This window comes from Enhydra lutris, unplaced genomic scaffold (genome assembly GCF_002288905.1).
Source record: "Enhydra lutris kenyoni isolate GAN:26980312 unplaced genomic scaffold, ASM228890v2 scaffoldscaffold27, whole genome shotgun sequence".
NCBI lineage: Eukaryota > Metazoa > Chordata > Mammalia > Carnivora > Mustelidae > Enhydra > Enhydra lutris.
In genome coordinates this window covers 18,812,373-18,836,745 of record NW_019154111.1, presented here as the reverse complement: position 1 = coordinate 18,836,745, position 24,373 = coordinate 18,812,373, and the positions used below count along the sequence as shown (strand labels likewise).

General features: G+C 38.1%; 1 protein-coding gene across 5 annotated transcripts in view; it reads right to left on the bottom strand.

Annotated features, from left to right (window-relative positions):
• Nucleotides 1-24,373, bottom strand: part of LOC111151929 (calcium dependent secretion activator 2) — a 532,957-nt gene that overhangs the window by 64,483 nt on the left and 444,101 nt on the right. For 3 of the 5 annotated variants that reach the window (XM_022510148.1, XM_022510145.1, XM_022510147.1), the window contains 2 exons: nucleotides 24,122-24,225; nucleotides 11,713-11,869 (listed from right to left, as the gene is read on the bottom strand). In XM_022510148.1, coding sequence (XP_022365856.1) covers nucleotides 11,713-11,869; nucleotides 24,122-24,225 — 261 coding nt within the window. Of the gene's footprint in view, nucleotides 1-11,712; nucleotides 11,870-22,424; nucleotides 22,434-24,121; nucleotides 24,226-24,373 lie in introns of all 5 variants that reach the window. The other 2 variants (XM_022510146.1, XM_022510149.1) reach the window with 2 other exon arrangements.

Below are 24,373 nucleotides of genomic sequence, written 5' to 3'. Positions count from 1 at the left end.
TGCTTCTATACGAAATCTAGTCACTAGAAATTTCAAAGTAATGCCTCATAAAACACGCAGCTAAATGCCACTTGCTCCACGTAATCTTCTTTAGGGCAAAAATAGCCCAAAAGCTAAACAGTGTTTTAAAACTTGGGCAAAGTGTATGATGCTTACCACAGTGGCATTAATATTGTTTTAATGGATTCTGAAATTTGTGAGAAGCTGGAAAACTACAGACACATAGAAGTAGGGTAGGGAACCATTTTAAATACAGAGGAAAAGACAACACTTCTTCTTTTCTAATTCTAGTTACTCTAGTTTAGTATTTTTTGTGGTTATATCATTTTTTTCTGGCTTATCTATATGCTAAAAGATTTCCTATTAAAGTGGGAATGATAATCATAATTAAAGATAAATGTCTTATTTAGGAGACTAATGTTATCTTTTTTTAAATCATTTTATGTTTTTATTATTTCAGGGCCTTTAAACACAAATAACCTGTTCTCTTTTCTTGGAGTACTTTCTTTTATTTTCTCTTCTTTTCTTTTGTTTTTTTTTCAGTGTTCCAAGATTCATTGTTTATGCACCATACCCAGTGCTCCATGCAATACGTGCCCTCCTCTTAATGATGTTTTCATTAGCACACTGAAAGGAGCTTTATTTATTCCTGGAGATTCAATCACAGAGCTAGAATGTACTGTATAGATCATGCAGTTCAGTTCCTTTTGCCAAATGTCACCTAAATAAGATACTGAACAATAAGGATGAAATATTCTCACTCAAACCACCTCAATCATTGTGGTAAGCAAATTAAAAAATATGCCCATATCTGAATTTATTGGCTCTCCACTTAAGAGCTCGCCCTTCCTCCTCCTCCTTGCCGGCATTTTTGGAGTGTCAAGCATGGGACTAAGTTCTTTATATGCATTCTCTCATTTAACCATCACAAAAATTCTATCAGAGAAGCACTATTTTTTTTTTAATCTTATCAATAAGAAAGCTGAGGAACAGAGAATTTGGGGACATGTGGTAAAGTCATCTAGTTATCAGACAACAGAACAAGAGCCCCTTTTAACCTCTATAGACTATATTACCATCACCCCACAATTTACATTACCATAAATTATTATCTATCCACCGAGCCATTCATACAGTCGCCCAACCTATCAGCAGTATATCAGCATCTTTTAAGACCTAGAAATGCAGAGAGTATTTAAGGTAGAAAAAAGCCTTGCAAATGACAAATGCGTTACTCTGTATCTTAGATGAATTATGTTTCTACAATTAGAATTTTGAAAAATTCAGTTACACTATGAAAAAGTCAAGAGACTGAAGAAAACTATTATATTCAGAGAGCTGAAAAATGAATTGATGCTGTGAAAATATTTAATGTGCTTATAATATATATTGAAAGCTGGACAACGTTGCATTGCTACACAGCTAGACTGTAGCCTAACTCTTAATTTATGTGGCCTACTAATAATAAAAACAGAAAGACCGAAAGGCTCTACATCTTGATAGGTGCCACTAAGCACTGTCATTATTTCTAACTAGTCCAAGACACGCTCACTTAAGAAATTATTACATTTACAAATACAAATGAGTACTCTACCTCATCAATTCAAATGCTTCTTTATTATACACTTAGAGATTATGCATGTTGGCTATTAAGTCATACTTAGTTTGTTAAAATGAAGAAGCACATAGGAGAATCAACACTCAATGTTGTTATTAAATGTCATAATGATTCTAAGATTAAGTACCAGTTGACTCAAATGTAATTCTAGCAAGAGCTCTCTTTTTTGATATAATTGATAAGCACTGAATTCATCAACTTGTTAAATAAGCCTCCTTCTCTTGTATTCCCACCATGGGAGTGAAAACAGATTGTCCACTAGATCACTATATATCAGTACCCAGTGATTATACCACAGGCCTGGCCTTTAGTTCCTATATCCGATTAGTAATCAAGACCTGTGTATTTTTTTTAATTTAAATTTAAATTTAACATACAGTAGCTAACATACAGTGCAAAATTGGTTTCTGGAGCAGAATTCGTTGATCATTGCTTACATAAAACACCCAGTGCTCATCATAACAAATGTCCTTTCTAATACCCATCGCTCAGCGTATTTTGTATCCTTAATGTCCTTCTTAACACGTCCCTTCCTCTTCAGCACCACTGCTGTTGCCCTACTTCTAATTTTCTCATCTTCTCATCTCCTGCCTTGATTAGTGCAACAATCTCTTTACTGGTCTTCAGGATCCCAATTTTCCCTTTGTCAACCATCTTCTTCAAATCTCAAAGCAGACAGGCTTGCCAAAATATGAAACTAATAATGTCCTTCTGAAAGATTATCTTTTGGTGGATCATCACAACAAATTCTAACAAACTTTGCTTGGTAGGAAAGCCATCTATGATTTATCTTAAAAATGACCTTGGTGGCTCATCTCTGTGGCCTGACCCCCATATTTCCTGTGGTCCAGCCATAATGATTCACATGGTTCAGTTCAAGTCTACACTTAACTCCTCCAAACTCTTCTGGAAATGCTTTGTTCTCCTGTCCCCCTGCCCAGTTACTGGTTTCATCTGTCTACTCTCTACCCTGTGCAGGCTTCCACTGTGGTCCAGAGCATGCTTCTGCACCTGTTGACGCTTCTGTTTCTTCCTACAAGTGTGTAAGGTCTTTGAGGGAGGGACCGTATCTGTATTCTTAGTATCCAGCAAAATGTCTGGCTCCAAGCAAGTGTTCAAATGTTTGTTGAATGAATAACTACATGGATACAACATTAAGATGACCACATTATTTTTCAGGAAATTGTCTAAGAATACATACTGAAGCCTGCATATTTCTTCATATTTTCTATGCATATTTCTTCATAGAATGTGCAGTTTTAAATAATATCGGCATGAACATCTATTTTTGATCCATGTCCAAGATCAGACTGCTAGAAATTCTGCTGGATATGAATGTTGGCTATTTTAGGTCTCATATTTTAATGAATGTGGCAGAGGGAGGTTTTTTCTGCTCAGTCATGACTCTTAACAGCAAACTTTCACATCCTGAAGATAGGGGGAGAAAACGGAATGTTCCTATATTTCCTAAGGCCGGTCACAAATGCCTAATTCTGGCCAAATTCTGCTCATGTTTCAGTAGTGTTCCTTTTTACTTTTTAAAAAAATCAAATTATAGACCCGTTTTCCAAAGTCTCAGAAAACTGGCAATTGGCAGTATTATTTCTTTGGTAATTAGACTCATGAAAGGGGAGGGAGGGAAGGAAAGAAAGAAAGAGGGAGAAACAGAGAGAAGAGGAGAAAAGAGGAGAAATAAAGAAAATCTGCAGAGGGGCGAGGAAGGACAAGAGAAAGCATGGTGTCAAAAGGCAGGGCTAGGGAAATACACATGCGCTGTACTTGTGTATGGAAATGTATGCTCTTTTTCTCAGTTGCCCATATGCCAGTTTGCATTCTGCTCCTATCAGACACTGTCAAAAGCCCTCTTAATACATAGCCCCAGGCACCAGAATGAGTGCTTCTATCTTCTCCATCTGGTTTAGTCAGGATAGGTTGTGATTTGGGCCGCCACCTGTCCCAGTCAAGCCTCTCCAAGGCACCCATTCTCACAATTCATTGGAAGAGGCAAGTTCTCAGTGTGGCCTTATGCAAGAATGCTCCTGACATTCTACCTGAGGTGTGGAAGTCGAAAGGACCGCTCAGAAGGAGCCAAAAACAGTGGCTGGCAAGAATGTAAGTGGGGGACCAGCATCCACTTTGTTAAATCATCTTTTTTTCCACCCAAAGATTCCACGTTTCCAAATATCACCTTGTCAGAAAAGGAAGCATCAATGAAGCATCAGGGACATCAAGCCCAAGAGTGCAATTAGAAATGGCAGAAGAAAGCAAAAGGCTTAAATAAAAGGTAAACTAGGAATGCAGATGTGCCCAATTATTTTGAGCATCCCAGTAATTAAGAAATTAGTGTTGATTATTTACATACCAAAAAGAGTCTTACGTTTACAAAAGTACTTGTCAGAAGCTTCTAATAGTAAGAGTTCGACTGAGAATTTAAACTATGATCCAATTAATAATAATTACTGAGATAATAATCATGGGATAAATGAAGAACAAGCAGATAAAAGAGTTCCTGTATTCTTTTTAGGGTAAAAATATGCTGTTGACTCCTGAGCCCATGTAACCCAATTTTATAGTATGCCACCCCTTTCCAATTAGTCAGCATTAATGGATTACTAGGAAGAATGACTTTCCCACCTAAATTTCAGAAGAAACTAGTAATTCGTGACCAGCAAAACAAACAACACCAACCACACTAAAAACAAGACTTGGCCACAAAACAACAATTATTTAAGGGACTACAAACTATAGGGATCCTGCACAACGAAAGCCCACTGGATAAAGGTATAAAATTAACAGGCCACTTTCCATGTTGACAAATGCTTATAATGAAGATTCCTAGCACTGAAAATATGAACATGGGTTTTAGGAGAAAAGTCAGGAAGATTGCAGCCTAGAACACACTTATGTAAAAGGAAGAAAATTCATACAACCAAACAAAAAAATCTCCTGAGATCTAGGAGTAGCATCCAGCCAAGAATCTGGCACATTATTTAGGCACTCAATACACATGTGTTTACTGAATAAATACTGACAAAAACCCACTGCCTAAAGGAGACTTAGAGAGTATGCTTTTTAAGTAGAATAGGAAACTCATTGAGTTTTATTTTCCTTTTAATTAAAGCCCTGATAGGTAAATTTATATAGTTTGGTAATATTTAATTTGCACACTTACTAGCATAACAACCTCCTAAAACCATGTCCGCTTCCTCCTTTTGTGTTCACTTGTTAAAAATGATCTACTTATTTACCTACCCACCCATCCACCTACCTAAGGAATGAAAGCCCTGGTATTACAATGTTTTCTATATTTTGGACAACAACTCAAAATCCAACAAATCCAAGTTTAAAGCTATAATTAAAAAATCCTTAGTACAGTATATGTAATTGAGTTATATTTTTATAAATTATTGCATTATAGTGGGTAGGGTATATGTGGCCATACGCGCTACTAGATGATATGCTTTTCAAGGGCCAGAAATGTTTTTAATCCGTTTCTGCAAGGTGATTGGGATTCGTAGATTTTAGGCATTCAGCGCCTATTTCTTACAGAATTAATTCAGTAAAAAACAATACAAACATTAACCAAGGCTTAGCGTAAAGATGGAGAAGTCTCACAGTCCTGCAGTTCTCATGCTGTCTTTTATGAGATTAATTTAAAAGCCAAAGGGGAAAGTCTAAAATTTTATTCCAGTTCTGTACAAACTTCTGATTGGGATTATGTTCCACGCTGCTCGCTCTAGACGAGGCAAACAATTGAGAATGGCTGTAACGTGATCAACAGCCCCCAGATGTAGGGTCCTTGGTGCTCACAGCCTCCAGGACCAAACAGAGGTCTCTGCCGATCTACTGTGAAGGACACATAGGCCTTCTAGAGCAGGTTATTTTCTTGAAGGCATTAAGTTGTACGAAAATATAAGAAGCAGACTAAGAATTTAAAACATCTACACGTCGGAAAGAACCTAGAACAACACTGTGGAACCCAACGAAAAAGAAAAAGCTAACGACTCCTTGTTTTCCTACTGATACGCTCTGGCAAAACAGATTCTGATGTACAATTTTGAATTCAGTCAACCTGGAAATTGGAAGTAAATTTTCGCATTTTTGTGGTCATCTCATCATTTAAAGAAGGGTCCATCTATAAAACTAGGCTGGTTCACAGCCCTGCTGTAGTCAAGAAGTCCTATCCGTCCTGCATTGTTCCTAGTAGATCTACGTACAGATCTATCTATAAACACCGCTTCGTGAATTTCAGAGGCACAGCTCATTTAAGCGCTTGAGGTAGAGGAACATGCAGGTGTCAGCCCTCCATATTTCAAAGCTTGAAGATTAACCTCATATACAATATGGTGACCTAACAGTTCCTCATTTGAAAGAAATCTGAAAAATAATCTCTGATACAGCCTGAGTGTGAGAATAACCCAGCGGGATTTCCACTTCTTCATTTCTTAATGAGTTTTTTGATAATGAGAGGTGACTTTGCCAGTCACTCTGGGCTCTATTATGGCTAATTTGACTCCACTTCACTCTCCTTGTTAATTATTAACACTAGCCTTTTTATCCTCATGAGACCACATTCCCATTTTTCTTTTTTCGATCTTTATGAGCCCATCTTTATGAAGGTGAAAGTCTTGGAGAATAGGTTTTCACTTAGTGTAGAGCCCGAACATTTATTATTCGTTTAGGCAGAGACGCTGTGACATTGATTATATAAGCACGGGTGTTCTTCAGGATGGCTTTAATGTGCTAGCAATGTGAAAAGGCTGTTAATTAAAGAAGAAGCACCGTGGTTATTTTTCACTTGGGAATCCGTTCCCAAAAGAATGGTCATTTGCCACTTGCTAACATATCCACAGATTAAAAGGTGACTAGCTCCAAGGGTTTGCCTTTCAGGAGTGCTGAAAGAAATGATCTGTGCCATTTGCAGATGGCTTTCATTTGTCAGAAGCAGTCACTTGCCATATTTATTATCGACAGGACAATTGCAGAAGATGGCAGGCAAGGGTAGAATCTTTTTGTGCTAGCTTTCGAGTCACACAGCACCATTTAGCTAGCATGCTAATTGCTTCATTATGAAAACATTTATTTTCTCTCAATTTTAATACATCTCTTTCTCAAAACTGTTTCCTTAGATACCATTTAAAGTGATTACCCACTTAATTATCTCTTTAGTTGGGGGGGGTAGTGGATTGGGGTGGATGGAGGGAGGACGGAGGGACAAGCAGGAGCTGTCTTTTCTGGACAGAAATCAAGGAGCTGGAGTTTGTTTTCATCATCAGTCCTGCTCTGGGAATCAGTGGGTGAGTCTGTGAAGGGCAGGAGATTGGGGAAACTTGTTAAAATTATGGTGCAGCTGGTACTCTTCCCTTGAGGAAACACCACATTTCATCTCCAAGGGTTATTAAGGCTAAGACTTTCCTTAATCATGGCCAACTCTAAGGAAAGAAGTAGGCCACCGGCAGAATTTTCTTCTCCTTAAAATAGAAACTGAATTTGCTGTCTTGAATCTTCCCCCCCCCACTCATTAGGTTAGTCCCTGGCACTGTCATCACGGACGTTTCATCATGTACTCAACAGGACAATATATACCATTTTCTGGTTCTTTCTGTACCCTTTAACCACCTCTCTTCCCCTGCCCCCATAACTCAAGGACCTTCTGAGAACTCTCTAAGGTAAAAATAAAACTTCAAGGAATTTCCTCTCTTCCTTGAAAAGATTATATTGTTTTATAAATGCCCCAGAATCTGCTTTTTTTAGTGCAGACCCAGACTGAACCAGAGACCACCCAGTGATCCTCGCCAGCAAGCTCACACCCAGGCACATTGCCTCTTAGGGATTCAGTTTCCTCGGCTGGAAAACGAGGAGCTTTGTCAAAAATCCTGTCTACTTTCCAAAAGATGAACACCCATTTTAAAATATCAAAGCATCATGATTTTAATAAAAGAAAGATGGTTAACCACCAGCGGGGACATCTGAATTATTCGTTAAAAAACAAAACCCCAAACTACTTGGCTACCAAATTTTCGTGGCACAAATAAAGTAAAAATTCTAACTAATACCTCCAACTACTTGGAGATATGTTAGTAATTTCTATTTTGGAAAAGCAAACATAAGCAGGAACATTATCATAAATCAAAGCCATTTAAAATCTATATAACTCATTGTGCACTGCATGTGAGGTTATAGCAAACATTGTTATCTAGCAAAATATTTCCTCTTCCAAGCCTGGACCTTGCAGAGCGGTCCGTTTCTATTAGTCGTGGCTAAAGTTGTAATTAATTAGAATTTGGGCTATAATGTTATTTGGGTCAAGGTGGTAAAAGCCGTCATTCCATGGCAATGAGGTAAGGCTGTTTCCTTCCAGGTGGAATTAAACGGAGGAAGTTTTATGTTTTCCTAAAGCTTTCCAAAAGGTCAATATGGGGGCAGCAATAGGTTGACATTTAACATTTGGATTGCACTAAATCACTATTTGAATACTTCAAGAATTTAATAAAACAAGCATGTAATTATTAAACAATTCTTCATTATTATCGAGTGATATTTATAGCCCCCCCCAAAAAAAGTATGCTTTACTGATCATTAACATGCTCAGGGGTCTTGGTTTTTGGATAGTAACTTGTGAGTTTGAGATGAAAGTCACTACATTCTATTTCAATTCCCCGGACTCTCCTGTACTCCCCATACCAAAAGGAAATTATGGCACTGGGGAACTTTTCTATTTACCTCACTACATGGAGGAGCTGTTTTTCTCTGAAATAATTGATGTTTTCTCAAATCTGTTAATTACTGCAAAAATCAAAGCCAAGATCTAGACTTACCCCAAAACTGACATCACTCAAAAGGGATCAGTAATAAATGCTTCCATGTTTTAACTGAATCATGTGGGACAAAACAGCATACAACTACACATTATGAGTTTAATAGCAGCCGATGTTACATTGGTTTAAAACAGGAAAGGGAGTAAGCAACTCTTTTGAATTAAATATTTGCAGGTCTAGATAAAAACTAAATTTCTGCTCTTCTCATTTTAGTGGTTTCTCCCCCGCCCCCCAGCAGTTCCACAGAAAGTGATTTACTGCTTTCAGAACAAAATAAGATATGTCAGAACTTTTCTTAGTGAAGAAAAGCTGTTAGACTTGAAAACTTGTCTCAAGCATTATTTTGTCGGAAGATGGATGTAGGCACTTCAACACAGAAAACTTCCCACTTGCAACCGTGTGGAGCACAAGCTGGCAGTTTGATAACAGCTAAGGGCTGAGAAGCGGGGTTTGCACTCACAGCTGGCATCCCCCGTGTCAGGGCTGACCTCCTTGGCTCCTGATGCGCATGGTGCTCCTTCTCCTCTAGCACCTGTTCCCAGCTCTTCCTTACCACCCCATGCCTTGCAATCCTGTGCAGAACCCTGCTTAGGTGTATTTGCTAGGTGCTGTCTTTGGAGCAGGCAGGAGGCCAGGCTACTTTTGGGGCAATGCAGGCCAGCATCAGCTCATGGGAGTCTGGCACTATCCCAGGAGAGCCAGAGGTTTCATGTCCAGCACTGCCACTTCGCACCCTAGTTTGGCTGTGGGGTCAGCAGCCCTGCTATAGACCAAGTGGGGCTCCCAGCAACTACGAGGTCTGAGATAGGAAAACAAAGCTGCCAGCTCATGGCCACCCAACAATGATCCTCGAGGGCTGATCTCGGCCTCCAACCCTGGCTGTGGAGAAAGGGGAGCCACCCCTTCCATAGCCCCATGGGTGAGAGGTCCTGCATTTTAGTGTTCTTAGTTATTCTTAGTGATATAAGTCTCATAAATTTACACTTGCAATGCAAGAACTCTTCTTAAAAACAAATATTAAAGGATGTTGCAGTAGAGTTGCAGTAGAGGTTCCCCGAACCCCAATTTTTAAGAAGTCCACACTTGTTTTCTCCATAAATTCCAAAATGTTGAATAAGTTAAACGATTCATCATCTTTGCTGTTTGAACATTAATAAATGCCCCATCTTTGAATAAACTCTCCAATAAATTTAAATATGGTCAATTATTGAGTTCTCATGCAAATGGAGAAAGCAGTGCTAGAAATAAGCCTACGTTTATTTACTCTCAGTTAGGGACCTAATGCACAATATATGTATTTATTTTCTGCCCAGGTTTATGGTCTTAAGACAATATTAAACCTGAGTTATAATTCTTAGCAGAAAACTAATGATGCTAAAAGACTGCGAAAAGAAGAAGGTCCCTAGCTGGCAAGAGGGAACCAAAGTACAACTTAAAAGCTGGCTGGTCATCGTTTGCAGAACGAATGATCCACATACAGATAATTCAGTGTGGGGTTAGTAACATCTGAGAGTAGACACTGGGGTTAAATCTTTAAAGTAGGAAACGGAGCTTAGTTCTCTGGCTTTCTAATAGGATCTTTTGGAAATGAAATTGGAGAGGAGATGAAACTGGTCGAAAGAGGCAAGACTGAAATTTTCAGTTAGTTCCAGACTAGTATCTATAATATTTATTTTGTCTCTACTACATGTGAGCTGCTATGATTATTAATCCTCACCACCAATGACACCATAGTACTATTATTTTCCTTCCTTTATAGATGAAGAACCCAAAGTCCACAGAAGTTGAGCCATTGTCAAAGGTCAAGGCGCAAGTGGCAGAAACAGATGTGAATCTGTCTGGCATCAAAGTTCATGTTATTGATTACTAAAAAATGACGCTTCTCTTACCATAACAGAGGTTCTTGACCGACTGTCCTAAATCCGATGTCCATGGGAAGTCTAATACTACACAAAATCTCATATTAGTGTGGCTTCCCCCACCCCACAGTAAAACAGTAGTTTCATCAGAAATTCGAAGGGACGAACAACCAAAGAAAAGTAAGAAATAATGGAGGGATGAACAAAACCAAAAAAGTAATTTTTTAAAAAGCAAAAACAAATGGATAGACATGGATTTAAGTTAAACCTAGAAGTACACAGTAGCAGTTCCCCAGGGTGGGGAGAGAGCAGTTAAAAAAAGCTCTGGAGCTTTAAAATATAGCAAGTTCGAAATGTATCACAGGTAAGTCAGAGCAGCGTGAGGACCCCTCTCCCGGGGGGCTGGGTTACTCGGGTCACACTGTGAGCACCGTGTTCTCCACAGCACCACTGTCCAGAGCAATACTGAAAACTGGAGGGAGGTCGGGGCAGGGGAAGGTGAATGGAAGGGTAATGGGCCCAGAAACACCACCATGTGAGGAAGAACTGAATGACCTAGCAGCAATGACTTGGAGAAGAAAACACACACTGGGAGAAGGCTGTTCCATCCATCAAGCAGAGCAAGTCACAACCAGAGGGCAGGAGGAGGGCAGAGGTCAACTTGGAATGATAATGGGAAGGCCTGTATAGAATAGGTAACTAGAGATTCTATGATCAACGCAAGTGTTAAAGCAAAGGCTGTCAGCAGGACCCAAGGTTGAGTTTAAGGGAGATTTTAAAAAGAGTCATCCCAGGAAAAGCCCAAGAATCTGTATGTTAAGAAATATCCCTATAAAATCCTGTTGTAAAGCTAGGTCTGTTCTGACTGCTAGAAGACCACGCATCCGAAAATTCGTAAACCTCATTGCACCGGGAACAAATGTCTCAATAGAGGATATCTACATTCTCTTAAATGTCTCAGTACTGAGAGAGCAACCCATACCGCACAGCAATACCACACCATCATCTGCGGAAGTGAATCCCTTATCAGAATGCGTATGAAGTAGAGAAACCTTAACAAAGCATGAATTCCTAGAATAATGACACATTTCAGAGACGTAAGTATCTCAAGTGCTTTAGAAATGCTGACCTTTGAAGATTTTTCTGATTCACAAGGTGCAACGAGAAAGATGTCTATGTTAGCAGGAGGTTGCATATAATAAGAGAGCTTCAGAGGCCCGTGGAGCAATGTGGGCATGTTCCTGGTGTCCCCCAGAACCAGGCCTGATAAAGTCAGGGAGCCTGAGCAAACACTAATGTTATCTATGTCCGCCTCACTGAGTGAGTGCGAGAGCTCTAGACACATAATACATTCACACACACAGCATTTTCTCCGTCCCGCCCCATCTCATAGACTAAAGAAAATGCAAGTGCTTACTGTCATTTCTGAGGAAATTATTGAGCAGTTGGAAAAGAGGAAAACTATCCCAGGAGTCTTGTGGTTGGGCCTCCAGTGCAGTATCCATATCTACTGTGAATAAAGCCCAAAATTTCTCCGCATGCTCTGCCAATAAATCAGGCCACCAGGCAAATGCCTGTAAAAGGATAAACAATGTAAAATTAGATTACTTCTTAGAAACACACACAAATATCGTGCCACCTGAAAACATGTCACTGAAAATGAAATTGTAGAATGTCGTTGAATAGGATACCACATTTAAAAACATTTCTATTCACAGAAAAAAGGAGATATTAAAATATATAAGATACCATAGTAGTTACGCTTAAATTAAGAGATACTAAAAATTTTTCCTTTTTTTTATATATTTTGCAAATGTTCTAAATTAAACATGTATTTTTAAAGTAAAGTAATAAATGTCATTTTACATTTTAATTCTGTTTTAGATTTCATATGTTATTCAATGCCAAATTTGCTTATTTAAAATTTGTGTATAAAATTTCTTCTCACATTAAAAAAATGTTACCTTTTATTTGTAGTACTTTAAAAAATAAATCTAAGGTCTAAAGCTCAAACATGCTTTTGAAGAGAGGGATTTCCAGACCCTCCAATATAAATTAGGTACTCTGGTAGGTAGGTAGGTAGTCTTATCAAGTCTTACATGTCTCTCTGATGCTCAGTGTCAGAGTTAATTTCACAAGTCTTGGTATTGCATATATGACTACATATGTGAATATTTTAATTTCTGCCACTTAAATTAGACTGTAAACACTACAAAGACAAGTCTGTACATGTTGCTTATTACTTTATACTCAGCTAGGTATTTTCTAATGCCTTCTGCTAATGGCAATAATCATCCTAAAAAATCTGCTGTTTAGATGAGTGAAAATACTATTTACTTTTTAGAAAGTTCTTGAAAACAATGTGGTCTGATAATGGATCATAGCCCCAACACCACCTGCCCCTGGGACCTAGCAGCAGGCCCAATTTCCCATGGTCCGTGCCAGCCAGCTGGCCCAGAAATCCTACCAACCACAAAATTGCCAAATTGTTCCCTAAACTACTAAGTAGATAAACAGGACTGTATTGAATAAGTGTGGGTTTTGTAAAGAAAAATCAAGTCCAAATCAGATAACTCATACTTAAATACAAAGTTTTAAGTGTCTTTTTCCCTCAGATCTATTTGATTTATATTAAAGGAGCAAACTATAATATAGGAAATTATGTGACTTTAAACGTGGCATGCATTTTAGAAGTTGGTCCAAGTAAATAAAAATACCTTTAACAGAGAGTCAGGTTTCCTAAGAAATTCATATTTAGATAAATAGAAGATATTTACAGTCAGCACTTTTTTTCCCCAGAGCCTTCACTGGGACTAATGTCAACAAAAAATTTAATATGGCAGTCTTGTATTTCAAGCTCAAGCTTTTGGGGATACATTCTCAGGTCTTCTTCTTCTTCTTCTTTTTTAAGATTTTATTTATTTATTTGACAGAGAGAGACAGATCACAAGTAGGCAGAGAGGCGGGCAGAGAGAGAAGGGGAATCAGGCTCCCTGCTGAGCAGAGAGCCCAATGTGGGGCTTGATCCCAGGACTCTGAGATCATGACCCAAGCTGAAGGCAGAGGCTTAACCGACTGAGCCACCCAGGCATCCCTCATTCTCAGGTCTTCTTTAATGTGCAAACTGCAAACGCAACTGCCAGTATATGGTAATGGGAGTTAAAGAACGTAGAGTTCTCATGGAAAGATCTTAGCTCTTCAAGGACAGACTTTCAAAATGCTTGATTCCACTAATCCCATGCTTCAGTGAATAGACTGATTATTCCCCACTTTATTAATGTCGCTGGGCTATATGAAATCTGATATCAACTGATCAAGATGTTAGATTCAGTTGTGGATGAAAATTTTCTCAATTCAACTTTTATGATTCTCATCATAAGAATGCAAGGTGTTAACGAAGGCTTTTTTTGAATCATAAAAGGGAAAAGTATTAATAAGGACTATTACCAGAAAAACTTGTTAATGGATACACAGTATAGAAGAAGTAAATTCTCACATCAGTAATATAGCTTGTGTGTGTGTGTGTGTGTGTGTGTGTGTGTGTGTTGGGGGGGGCGGTAGTAAAAGTGTAGTGTTTCTGTATGTGATTAGATTTAAATTATTACTTTAAAATGGACTATTAAAAGGTCTGGAGTCCAGTTAAAAGGTAAATACTTGCCTAAGAATAGTTTAAGTGTAAATGAATTAAACTCCCCAGTCAAGAGACACAGACTGAATAAACAAATAAAACAACAAGTTCTCATTATATGCTTTTGAGAGACTTTCGATTTAAGGACACACATAGGCTGAAAATGAAAGAATGGTAAAAGATATTCCATACAAATTGTAACCAAAAGAGAGCAGGGGTGATTATAGTTACAGCAAACAAAACAGACTTTAAGTAAAAACTGCCATAGGGGAAAAAGCGGGTCACTATATAATGATAAGAGGGTCAATTTACCAGGAAGATAAAACAATTATAAATATATATGCACCTAAATATATAAAACAAACACTGACAGATCTGAAAGGAGAAACAGAAAGCAATACAATTATGACAGGAGACTTCGATGGTACACTTTCAATAATGAACAGATCTCATCCAGATGGAAAATTAATAAGGAAACAGCAGACTTGAATAACACTATAGACTAAATGGATCTAAGAGACAGATATACAACATTTTACCCAAGAGCTTCAGACTGCACATTCTTCTCAAACATACACCCAGGATAGATCTCATGCTAAGTCACAAAAAACTTAACTTGAAATCACCCCAAATCTTTTCCAACAGCAGTGGAATGAGATTAGAAGTCAGTACAAAAGGAAAACAGAAAAATTTACAAAGACATGAAGGTAAACAAGACATTCTTAAACAACCTTTGGGTGAAAGAAGAAACATAAGGGAAACAGAAGTATCTTGAGACAAACAAAAATGAAAACACAACATACCAAAATTTATGGGATGCAGTAAAAGCAGGACTAAGAAGGAAGTTTATAGCAATAAACATCTATATTAAAAAAGAAGAAAGATCTCAAACTATCAACTCATGTCACACCTCAAGAAACTAGAAAAAGAAGAACAAACTAAGTCTGGAGTTAGGAAAAGAAAGAAAATAAGATTAGAGCTTAAATAAATGAAATAGAGAATACAAAACAATAAAAGAGATCCATGAAACTAAGAGTTAAGTTTCTTAAAAAATAAATACCAACAAAGCTTTTGACTAATAAAAAGATAGAAAATGCAAATAAGTAAAATCATAAATGAAAGAGAGGACATCGCAACAAATATCACAGGAATAAAAAAGATTATAAGGGACCATTAACCAATGACTTATTGAATATGACACAAAAAGCACAGACAACAAAAGCAAAAATACATAAGTAGGACTACATCAAACTAAAAAGCTTCTGCATGGCAAAGGAGACCATCAATAAGATGAAAAGGCGACTTATGGAATGGGATAAAATCGCTTCTCGGCCTTTTGGCTAAGATCAAGTGTGGAATGGGATAAAAATATTTATAAAAAGTTTATCTAATAAAAGGTTAATATTCAAACCTGTGTAAAGAACTTCTACAACTCAATAGCATGAGAACCTCAAATAACTTGAATGAAGGATGGACAAAGATCTGAATGGACATTTCTCTGAAGAAGCCTTACAAATGGCCAATGGCTATATGCAAAGGTCCTCAACATCATTAATCATAATTTGATTTTTCAAATGCAAATCAAAACCAAAATGAACTATCATCTCACACCTAATTAGGATGTCTATTATTTAAAAAAAAAAAAAAAACCCAAAAGGTAAGTTTTATTGAAGATGTAGAGAAAAGAGAAGTCTTGTATACTGTTGGTGAGAATGTAAATTACTACAGCCACTATGGTAAACAGTATGGGGATTTCTCAAAAAATTAAAAATAGAAGTACCATATGACCTAGCAATCTCATTTCTGAGTTTACATCTGAAGGAGTTGAAATCAGAATCTTTTTTTTTTTTTTTAAACCAGAATCTTAAAGAGATATCTGCATTGCCATGTTCACTGCAGCATTATTAACAATAGCTAAGACATGGGAGCAATCTAGATATCCACCGATAGATGAATAAAGAAAATATGACATTTTATACAATGGAATATTTTTCAGCCTTAGAAAAGAAGGAAATTGTGCCATTTGTAGCAACATGGTTAAGCCCAGAGGATGTTATGCTGAGTGAAATACTCCAGACACAAAAGGACAAATACTAAATGACCTCATTTAAATGAGTGATCTAAAATAGTCAAATCACTAGGAGCAGAGAGTAGAATGGTGGTTTCAGAGGGTTGAATGCTTGGGGTGGATGGAGGGGAGTGTGAAATAGGGAGGTATTAGTGAAAGGATACAAAGATTTGTTATACAAGACGAACAACTCTTAGAGATTTGTTGCGCAGTATAGGGCCTATAGTTAACTGCTGTTATTACCTACTCAGCATTTTGCTTAGAGGTACATCTCCTGTTAAGTTAACTCACACAAGAAAGTAATGTGCATTTCTCTGGCTATCTGATCTCAGTTTTGTTTTAATTCACATTTCTTTAATTAAGAATGAGTTTGAACACATTTTTCAAATGAGTAAGGATCCCATACTGTTTTTAGTGAATTGTTTTTCAGGTCTTTCCCCCTTCCCTTAACATTTTTTTTTATTAAGTAAACTCTACACCCAACATGGGTCTTGAACTCATGACCCCAAGAGCAAGAGTCACAGGCTCTACAGGCTGACCCAGTTACGCACTCCCTCCCCTTTTAAAATTTATCTTTTGCTGGTGTTACAACTTTTTAACCACATAACTACAAAACATTCACACTTCTGGGATATAGAATTTTTTATTATTTTTCCAATCAAAACTAATCACTTAAAAAAGGATTCATTATACTATAACCAGAGAAGTCAACATTTACTTTCAAGAACTTTCTAAGAGATACATGGTTGTAAAACTTCCACTTAATTTCTTCAAAGGTAAATTACATTAAAACCACATGATAGTCAAACCACAAAACAAAATGGATTATAAAATATCAACACACTGGGTATTTTCTTTCTTTTTTTCTTTTTAAACCGATTTTTTTTTAAAGATTTTATTTATTTATTTGACAGAGAAAGATCACAAGTAGGCAGAGAGGCAGGCAGAGAGAGAGAGAGAGGGAAGCAGGCTCCCCGCTGAACAGAGAGCCCGATGCGGGACTCGATCCCAGGACCCCGAGATCATGACCCAAGCTGAAGGCAGCGGCTCAACCCACTGAGCCACCCAGGCACCCTCTTTTTTTCTTTTTAAAAATATTTTATTTCTTTATTTGATAGAGACAAAGTGAAAGTTCAAGCAGGGGTAGGGGCAGAGGGAGAAACCCTGCTGAGCGTGGAGCATGATGCAGGGCTAGACGTGGGCTGGACTCCGGGCTCAAGCCCAGGACCCTGGGACCAAGACTCAAGTCGAAGTCAGATACTTAACCAATTGGACCATCTTGTTGCCCCATCACATTGGGTATTTTCTTAAAAACTTGTATCACAAGAATAATGTTCAACATATTAATAAAAAAGTCACCATGTGATGAATTAATGGATGGCAAATATAAGAAAATATCGCTTACTAGGAAGAATACAGATATTAGATTTAGGGACACTCAATGCCTGGCTCAAGGTTTAGGACTTCGACTTTGGGGCTACAAATATATAAACGTGCAAAACTGCTGGAAATGGTATGTGCTATGTCATGAGCTATTGCTCTTTCAAAATATTATCTTTGAATCCTTTTAAACTGTCTACTAAAATGGGTATATGACAAGTAATACAAAAGTAAACAAATAAAACAGTATAATTCCATTACATAGGTCTTACTCTTGTTTTTTAGAGCTATAGCAGTGACTGACCTGACCCTCTAGGTCAAGCAGGATAGAAATTCTAGTAAAAATGCAGCAGGAGGCACCTGGGGGGCTCAGTTTGTAAGTGTCTGACTCTTGACTTTGGCTCAGATCATGATCTCAGGGTTGTTAGACTGAGTCCCATGTTGGACTCCATGCTGACCGTGGAGCCTGCTTAAGGTTCTCTCTCATTCTCCCTCTGCTTTTCCCTGCTTGGGCTCTCTCTTAAAAAAAAAAAAAAATGCAGTACTGCAAAGACAGTTTAAAGTCTCACCTCTAGCTCATCAATGCTTTTTCAAAAGACTAAAATTAAGAAAATAGGGGTTTCTGGGTGGCTCAGTTGGTTAGGCAACTGCCTTCAGCTCAGATCATGATCCTGGAGTCCCAGGATTGAATCCTGCATCGGGCTCCCTGCTCAGCAGGGAGTCTGTTTCTCCCTCTGACCCTCTCCCCTCTCGTGGTTTCTCCCATCCTCTCTCTCTCTCAAATAAATAAATAAAATCTAAAAATAAAATAAAATAAAATAAAATAAAATAAAATTAAGAAAATAACAATCATGCTAGGTTAGGATTGTTTCAAGACTTGGAAAAATTTCCATAGCTCTTTTTTTTTTTTTCCATAGCTCTTTTTAAAGTGAACTTGGAAGACAAAGCCACAAGGGCAGAATGAAATAAAATGGAATAGAATTTTCTTTAAAAAAAAAAAAAAAGTAGCTTTAGGATAGCAAGATTTTGCCATCAACTCAAAATTTTCATCATGTTTTGCAGAAGTATACATCTGTGTGTAAAACTGTATTCCTGACAAATGTCAGCCGGTCTGTGATGAAAGCTTATCGTTCTCCTAGAGGTGAGAGGAGAAAGCTTTCAGCAATCACAGTCTTTGAAAAGGAAAAGCAAGGGTCACAGTCTGCTGCCTTGAGAACACAGGGTGGATTCTACACCTATCCCCTCATCTTTTCTGCCATCCTGCTGGGGGCAGTCCTTTCCCCCAGAACTATCAGTATGAGGAGAGGCTGTGGGATGTCCTCCCTCGAGGACCACTTCATGGGAGATGGTAAAGGGTCCAGAGCACCAGGATCTCCACCAGGGAGGAGGAAGCCCCACTCAGAAATGCATCCAGCTGTAGTGCACTAACCAAGTCATGATCATCAGGGTTAAAGTCACCCTGGCTCTAATGCTAAGCCACTAATTAGTATAAATGAGATGGCAGAGGCAGAGGCAACGTTTAATTTGATTAAGAGGAAAATACAAAAAAAACTTGATGAAAAGTCTTTAGCCAAACCATTTCTATCAAAGTTCTAACAATAAAAATCTCATACAGTGAAAACAATATATGTGGCCAGGAAACAATACTTTAAAGCTGTGCTTGTTTTCTGAATGTGATTGGAAACAGTGGCAGCTAAGAAGGCACCCCGAACCTGGCAGTGAGTACGGAGCTTCTGCACTTAGTGGGGAGACTTGAACGCTCCTGGGCAAATCAGTTCCCTGAGTGGATATCTATTTCCTCAACTGCAAACTGGCAATAATAATACTTGTCTGACCCTCGCATCGTTATGAAAATTCTACGAATATGAAAATCTCCTGATCTACAAAAGTAAAAAACTAATCACTCTCAGTAATTACAGAAATGAGCTGAAATCCATACAGATCTTATAATGTGAGTTGAGATATTTTACATGCCAAGTATTGTTCTAAAGGCTCTTTATACGTTACATTATTAACCCTCCAAATAACCCTTCCAGAAAGGTAGATGGCATAATTATCCTTAATTTGTAGGGCGGCAAACTCAGAGAGATTAAATGACTTGCCCAAAGTCAAGTAGTTGGTAGGTGACAGAACAATAATTTGAATCCAGGTCAGCTGGAGTGCAGAGATGAAGCTCTTACATATGCAGACTCTTCTTAATTAACTATATTTAGCACATTACCTGTCCATCCATCTGTATATCTATCATATTTTTGCAGCTCAGACCACTGGTAATGTCCTGTTTTGTTTTGTTTTTCCTGCAAGAACATCTATTAATATCTTATTTCTTTATATCTTTTCTAATTTCTCTGAGGGCAGAGGCTTTTCATTACTTTTACACTCACCATATAGTTAAAATGTATAATTTACAACCATAAAAAAGGAAATGGCTGCCTAAATGAGGAAACCTGTGAATCTGGCTTTGGGATGCTGTATGTGCTCATTTTTCCCCAAGAAAAGATCAGTTTGCAATCCTGTGTTTTGTAGATGATCCCGAAAGCTCAGGGGATAGTCCAGTGTCTTGAATAACCTTCACCCCCAACACACACACACACACACACACACACACACACACACAGAGGCAATGCAACACTGATGGGCCACATTCTAGAAACATGTAAGCTCTTCTGAGGAGCCAGGAGAATAGACTAGAGGGTGACAGCTAAACCACTGTCAGGCCAGGCCAGGCCAACCATCAGTTTTTTACAACTCTTTCAATTCAATAAAATCGCTCCCTAGTTGGGTTCATACATGAATATAGATATTAAAGTAACCGAGTGTGACGATAAACGGAAAATATCTTAAAGCATAAGCCAGGGTAAAATACCACTATTATTGTTATATATTATTATATATACTATATATATAGTATTAAAAAATACTAAATAATTAACAAACATTTTTGGTGGGATATTCATACCCAAGGAATTTCATTTGAGAGTTACAGCGGCAAATGCAATTCTGCCTCTCTAACTCTCCCATCTAAAACCACTTTCTGGTCTTCACCTTCCGTGATGAGGGACATTTGTTGGACCAGAGGCTAACCTAACCCTAAACCTAAAACCACCCTAAAAAAATGCTAGTTTATCTCACTGGCGATCTACCTGGCTATCCACATATAAATACTATGTAATTAACAGTAATTCAATTGTTGAGATTACTGAGGTTTAGTTAGTAGTAGGTAGTAAACAGACCTTATTCATGAAACAAATAACCAGACCTTAAGATGTTCCTTAGACGTGCATGCTCGTGAGAAAAGCAAGGTCACAGAGAAGCAAAACACATGGGAAAAAATATCAAATACCCCTTCTCTTCGTGTTAGAATCCAACCAGAAACATAACCTGGTTCAGATGCTGATGTTTATGTGCGTGAGCAGATGTGCAACGGTGTGTGTCCACACTGAACTCCTTTCCTGTCCTGCCTCTGTCGCTGGAGGGTCTGGGGCACAGGCAGCTGAAGCGTGAGGTGAATCAGCTACGCGCACTGAACCTGTGACGCAAATACCAAACTGCTGACCAAAGTCATTTTTGCTTCAGTATCACCAACACGGTGGACAATAGTACATTTAGACTATTTTAGGGACCTAAGTCAAGACTCTGCTGTCATAATAACCAACAAAGCGGCAACTCGGGCTGTGCTTGTATTGATCTTATTGACCTCCTGATCTTTTCAGGACTCCATCTCTTCTAGGCAGGGTCCTAGGACACACCAGCCAGCAAGGAAAGGAAGAGAATGAATGGAAAGGGACATCTCCAGGCTTGCACCATAATCATCCGCTCTGCATTTACATGCCTGCTATGATGCCTGGTATGAAACTTGGCAACAGATCCAGGGTCAGACAACCCCTGCGCCCTTCTACTGAATGAGAAATAACAATGTGGTGCTCTGCAAAGCGTCCAGGTCTGGAGTCCCATCACTAACCACCTGTGCACATGGGGCAACCTGCTCAACCTTTCTGGGTCAGTTTTCTTATCAGTCCAATGGTGCATGTGGAGACGGGGTGCTGGTGAGAGCCCGAGGCTTTCTCATCAGCATCTGGGACCTCCCGCCATCATCAAAGGGAGAGGCCTTTGGATGGACGGTATACAGATCTGTTTGCCTAAATTCCTGGTCAGGTACAGTCCAGTCACTGGAATGTGGAGACGGCCTTGAAGATCTTCTGGAAAGGATCTTAAGTGATCTTTTCAAAGAGAAAACAAGTCAGAAAACAGCCTGAGAGAAGAGGTTAAGAGGCCATCCGAGAGAAGGGAGGACTGTCTCCTAAGCCAGTCACTGTCAAAAAATGTGAAGGACACAAAGACTGCTTGACTGGGAAATTGCTGGAAGATCCAAACAACCTCTTAGCCCCGAAAACAAACTGCCCTTGGGAGACCGGTGCAATGAAAGTGAAGGAAGCCCAAGCAGGAGCCAAAGGGAGGGCTCTGTGAGGCAGATGTGCTGACCTCCACCAAGGGAGCCGAGCCCGGTTCTCTCTCACAGAGTAAAGAGACCCCAGCTTGAACATCCAGCAGAATAAAGATCAGTGCAGAGTTCAGTCTCCTCATTCACTCTGGAAATGACTTTAGAATCAGACCAATTCACTCCTCAGTTTGTTTGGAAAAGTTGGATCTTCTGGTTAAAAAAAGAAAAAGGCAGGGAACTTGGCTGGCTTAGTCAGTAGAGCATGTGACCCTTGATCTTGGGGGTTGTAAATTTGAGCCCCATGTTGGGTATAGAGATTACTTAAAAAATAAAATAAAAATCTTTAAAAAAAAGAAAAAAGAAAGTGACAAAATAAAAGAGAGAAAACGGCATTATCCAAATCCTTTCAGCTGGCCTTAATTATGCATGCAGTTATTAATAATACACAATTACCAAAACACAACAATTGTAAGCCCATTCCAAGAAATCGTCTTTAATTGGAAGGAGAACTAGGTTGGCTTTAAAATTAACTATCGTCAAAGTGAGTTCTATCTTACCTTCACTAAAAAAGTTATTCCATGCTAGAAAAATAGTGGGAACAGTTTTACTCACCTCTCTTCCCTGATGGATTCCAAGAATTTGGAAGCATTGGGGGATGGAAAATGCCATAGTGTTACTAAGCATTTTTAAAAGAGGTCATTATAACAGTTCTATAGTTATAATAGAATATTTATGAGTTATGATTATCTCTGTTCAGTAAAGTCAACCATATTTTTGTGGATTAGAAAATATTATTTACATTTTAATTGTGTTTGGATATATTATCTTTAACAAGCATGTAGTCATTGCATGGAATAGACAACATTTAATAATTATATTTAAAAACAGGAAAGTAATTATTTTCCTTATGAAGGCAGGAAAATTAAGTAGTGTTTCTGTGAACTGTATGGGAATATTAGATGTATCTGTTTAGGTGAATTATACTGCAATTCTGTGAAGTGTATGGGAATATTAGATGTACCTGTTTAGGTGAACTATACTGCAATTGAATATCCAATCAGAAATAGTTTTTAATTCAAAAGGTCTAATACTCTGATGATAATGGCTTTTAATAGAAGACAAAGACAACACATACATATATTTTATCACACAATCATTCTCATTGTAACATAGCAGTAGTATCAGCCCAGAAACTATCCTCATGGGGATTCATTTCAAATTATTGAAGCAGCTGTTTCTTCAGTTTAAAATACAATATCCATAACAAGTTCACACATGACAGATGCAAGGTAAAAACTAGATTCCATAGTGTGAGCTAAAAGCAGATGTTTTGAATGATCATATTTATAATCAGATACAATAAATCTTAGTAACCTATAGTAAGGTTTCATGAATATTCTTTTTTAAGAATTTGCTTAAAATGTACTTCCTATAGTTTTTTATATTTTTGAGAACTTGGCTTCATTACATATAAATATTGTATAAATTCTTAAGTATCTGGGCTTTAAAAATTTTTTTTGCCCATTTCATGTGCTTCTTCAGGAATAAGAGCACTGTTAGAACAGTGAAATTTGTTATATTTACTTAATTCCATATATTTTCCCCACCCAATCTGTTCCAATTTTAGTATACATGCTGCCAAAGTGAGCACTCCCCACCCAATTCAAATTGCTGAAAAAAAAATTTTATTTTTGTTTAAATAAACTCATGACTATTAGAAAGAGCTTTGGAAAGACTATAAGAAAGACTTTTAAGTCTTAGAACAAGCAGTTGGCCTGGGGCAATACTACTCTGCAGAGGGAATGTTAACATCTAATGAAAACTTCAGAAAACTATAAACAATAAAAGCTTAGTGAAAATTTAAAGAAAAGTCTGATGGTAAGAATAAAAGACTAGTTCTCAGTCATACAGTTACGGATGTCTTCTATTTGATTTTGTTATAGCGGATCACTGCTTTTCCTTTTGCACACTGATGAATTTACATCTCCAAACTAAAGCAATCATGGCATCAAGAGATGGGGTTTGTGCTCTAGCTTTGCTTCTTACTACTGGTACATCTTTGGCAGATCCCATAAGCTCTCCCATGTGCTGGACTGTTGTCAGGAATAGATGACAAATCATATACACAAACAGCCCCTTCATAACATATAGGGATTGTGTATCAGGGAAATGCACACATGGTCTCCGTTTTCTACAGGTAGATGGCCACACGTATATCAAATCTATGGGCAGGCCACTCCCTCAGTGCTGTTCCCACTACGGCAAAGCATTATATGAAGCTTTATATGACAGTTAGAGCAAGTCATCACCTCTGCATGATGTTCTTCATTCTGCTGTAAGACTTCTATGCAGAGCTCTGCTAGATGAAGAACCTCTTCCAGCTTTCTAGCAGGAGGTGCCTGGTTCATGGTCTCTATGTTAAAAAGAAATCATAATAATGTGACCTTGACAATAAAGAGCCAAACATATTCCACTTTACAATGAGGAGACCAAGGGGTTGAAATAGAATAGAAAGCGTATTTTTGAGAAATAAGAGATGCAAAATACACAAATAGATACAT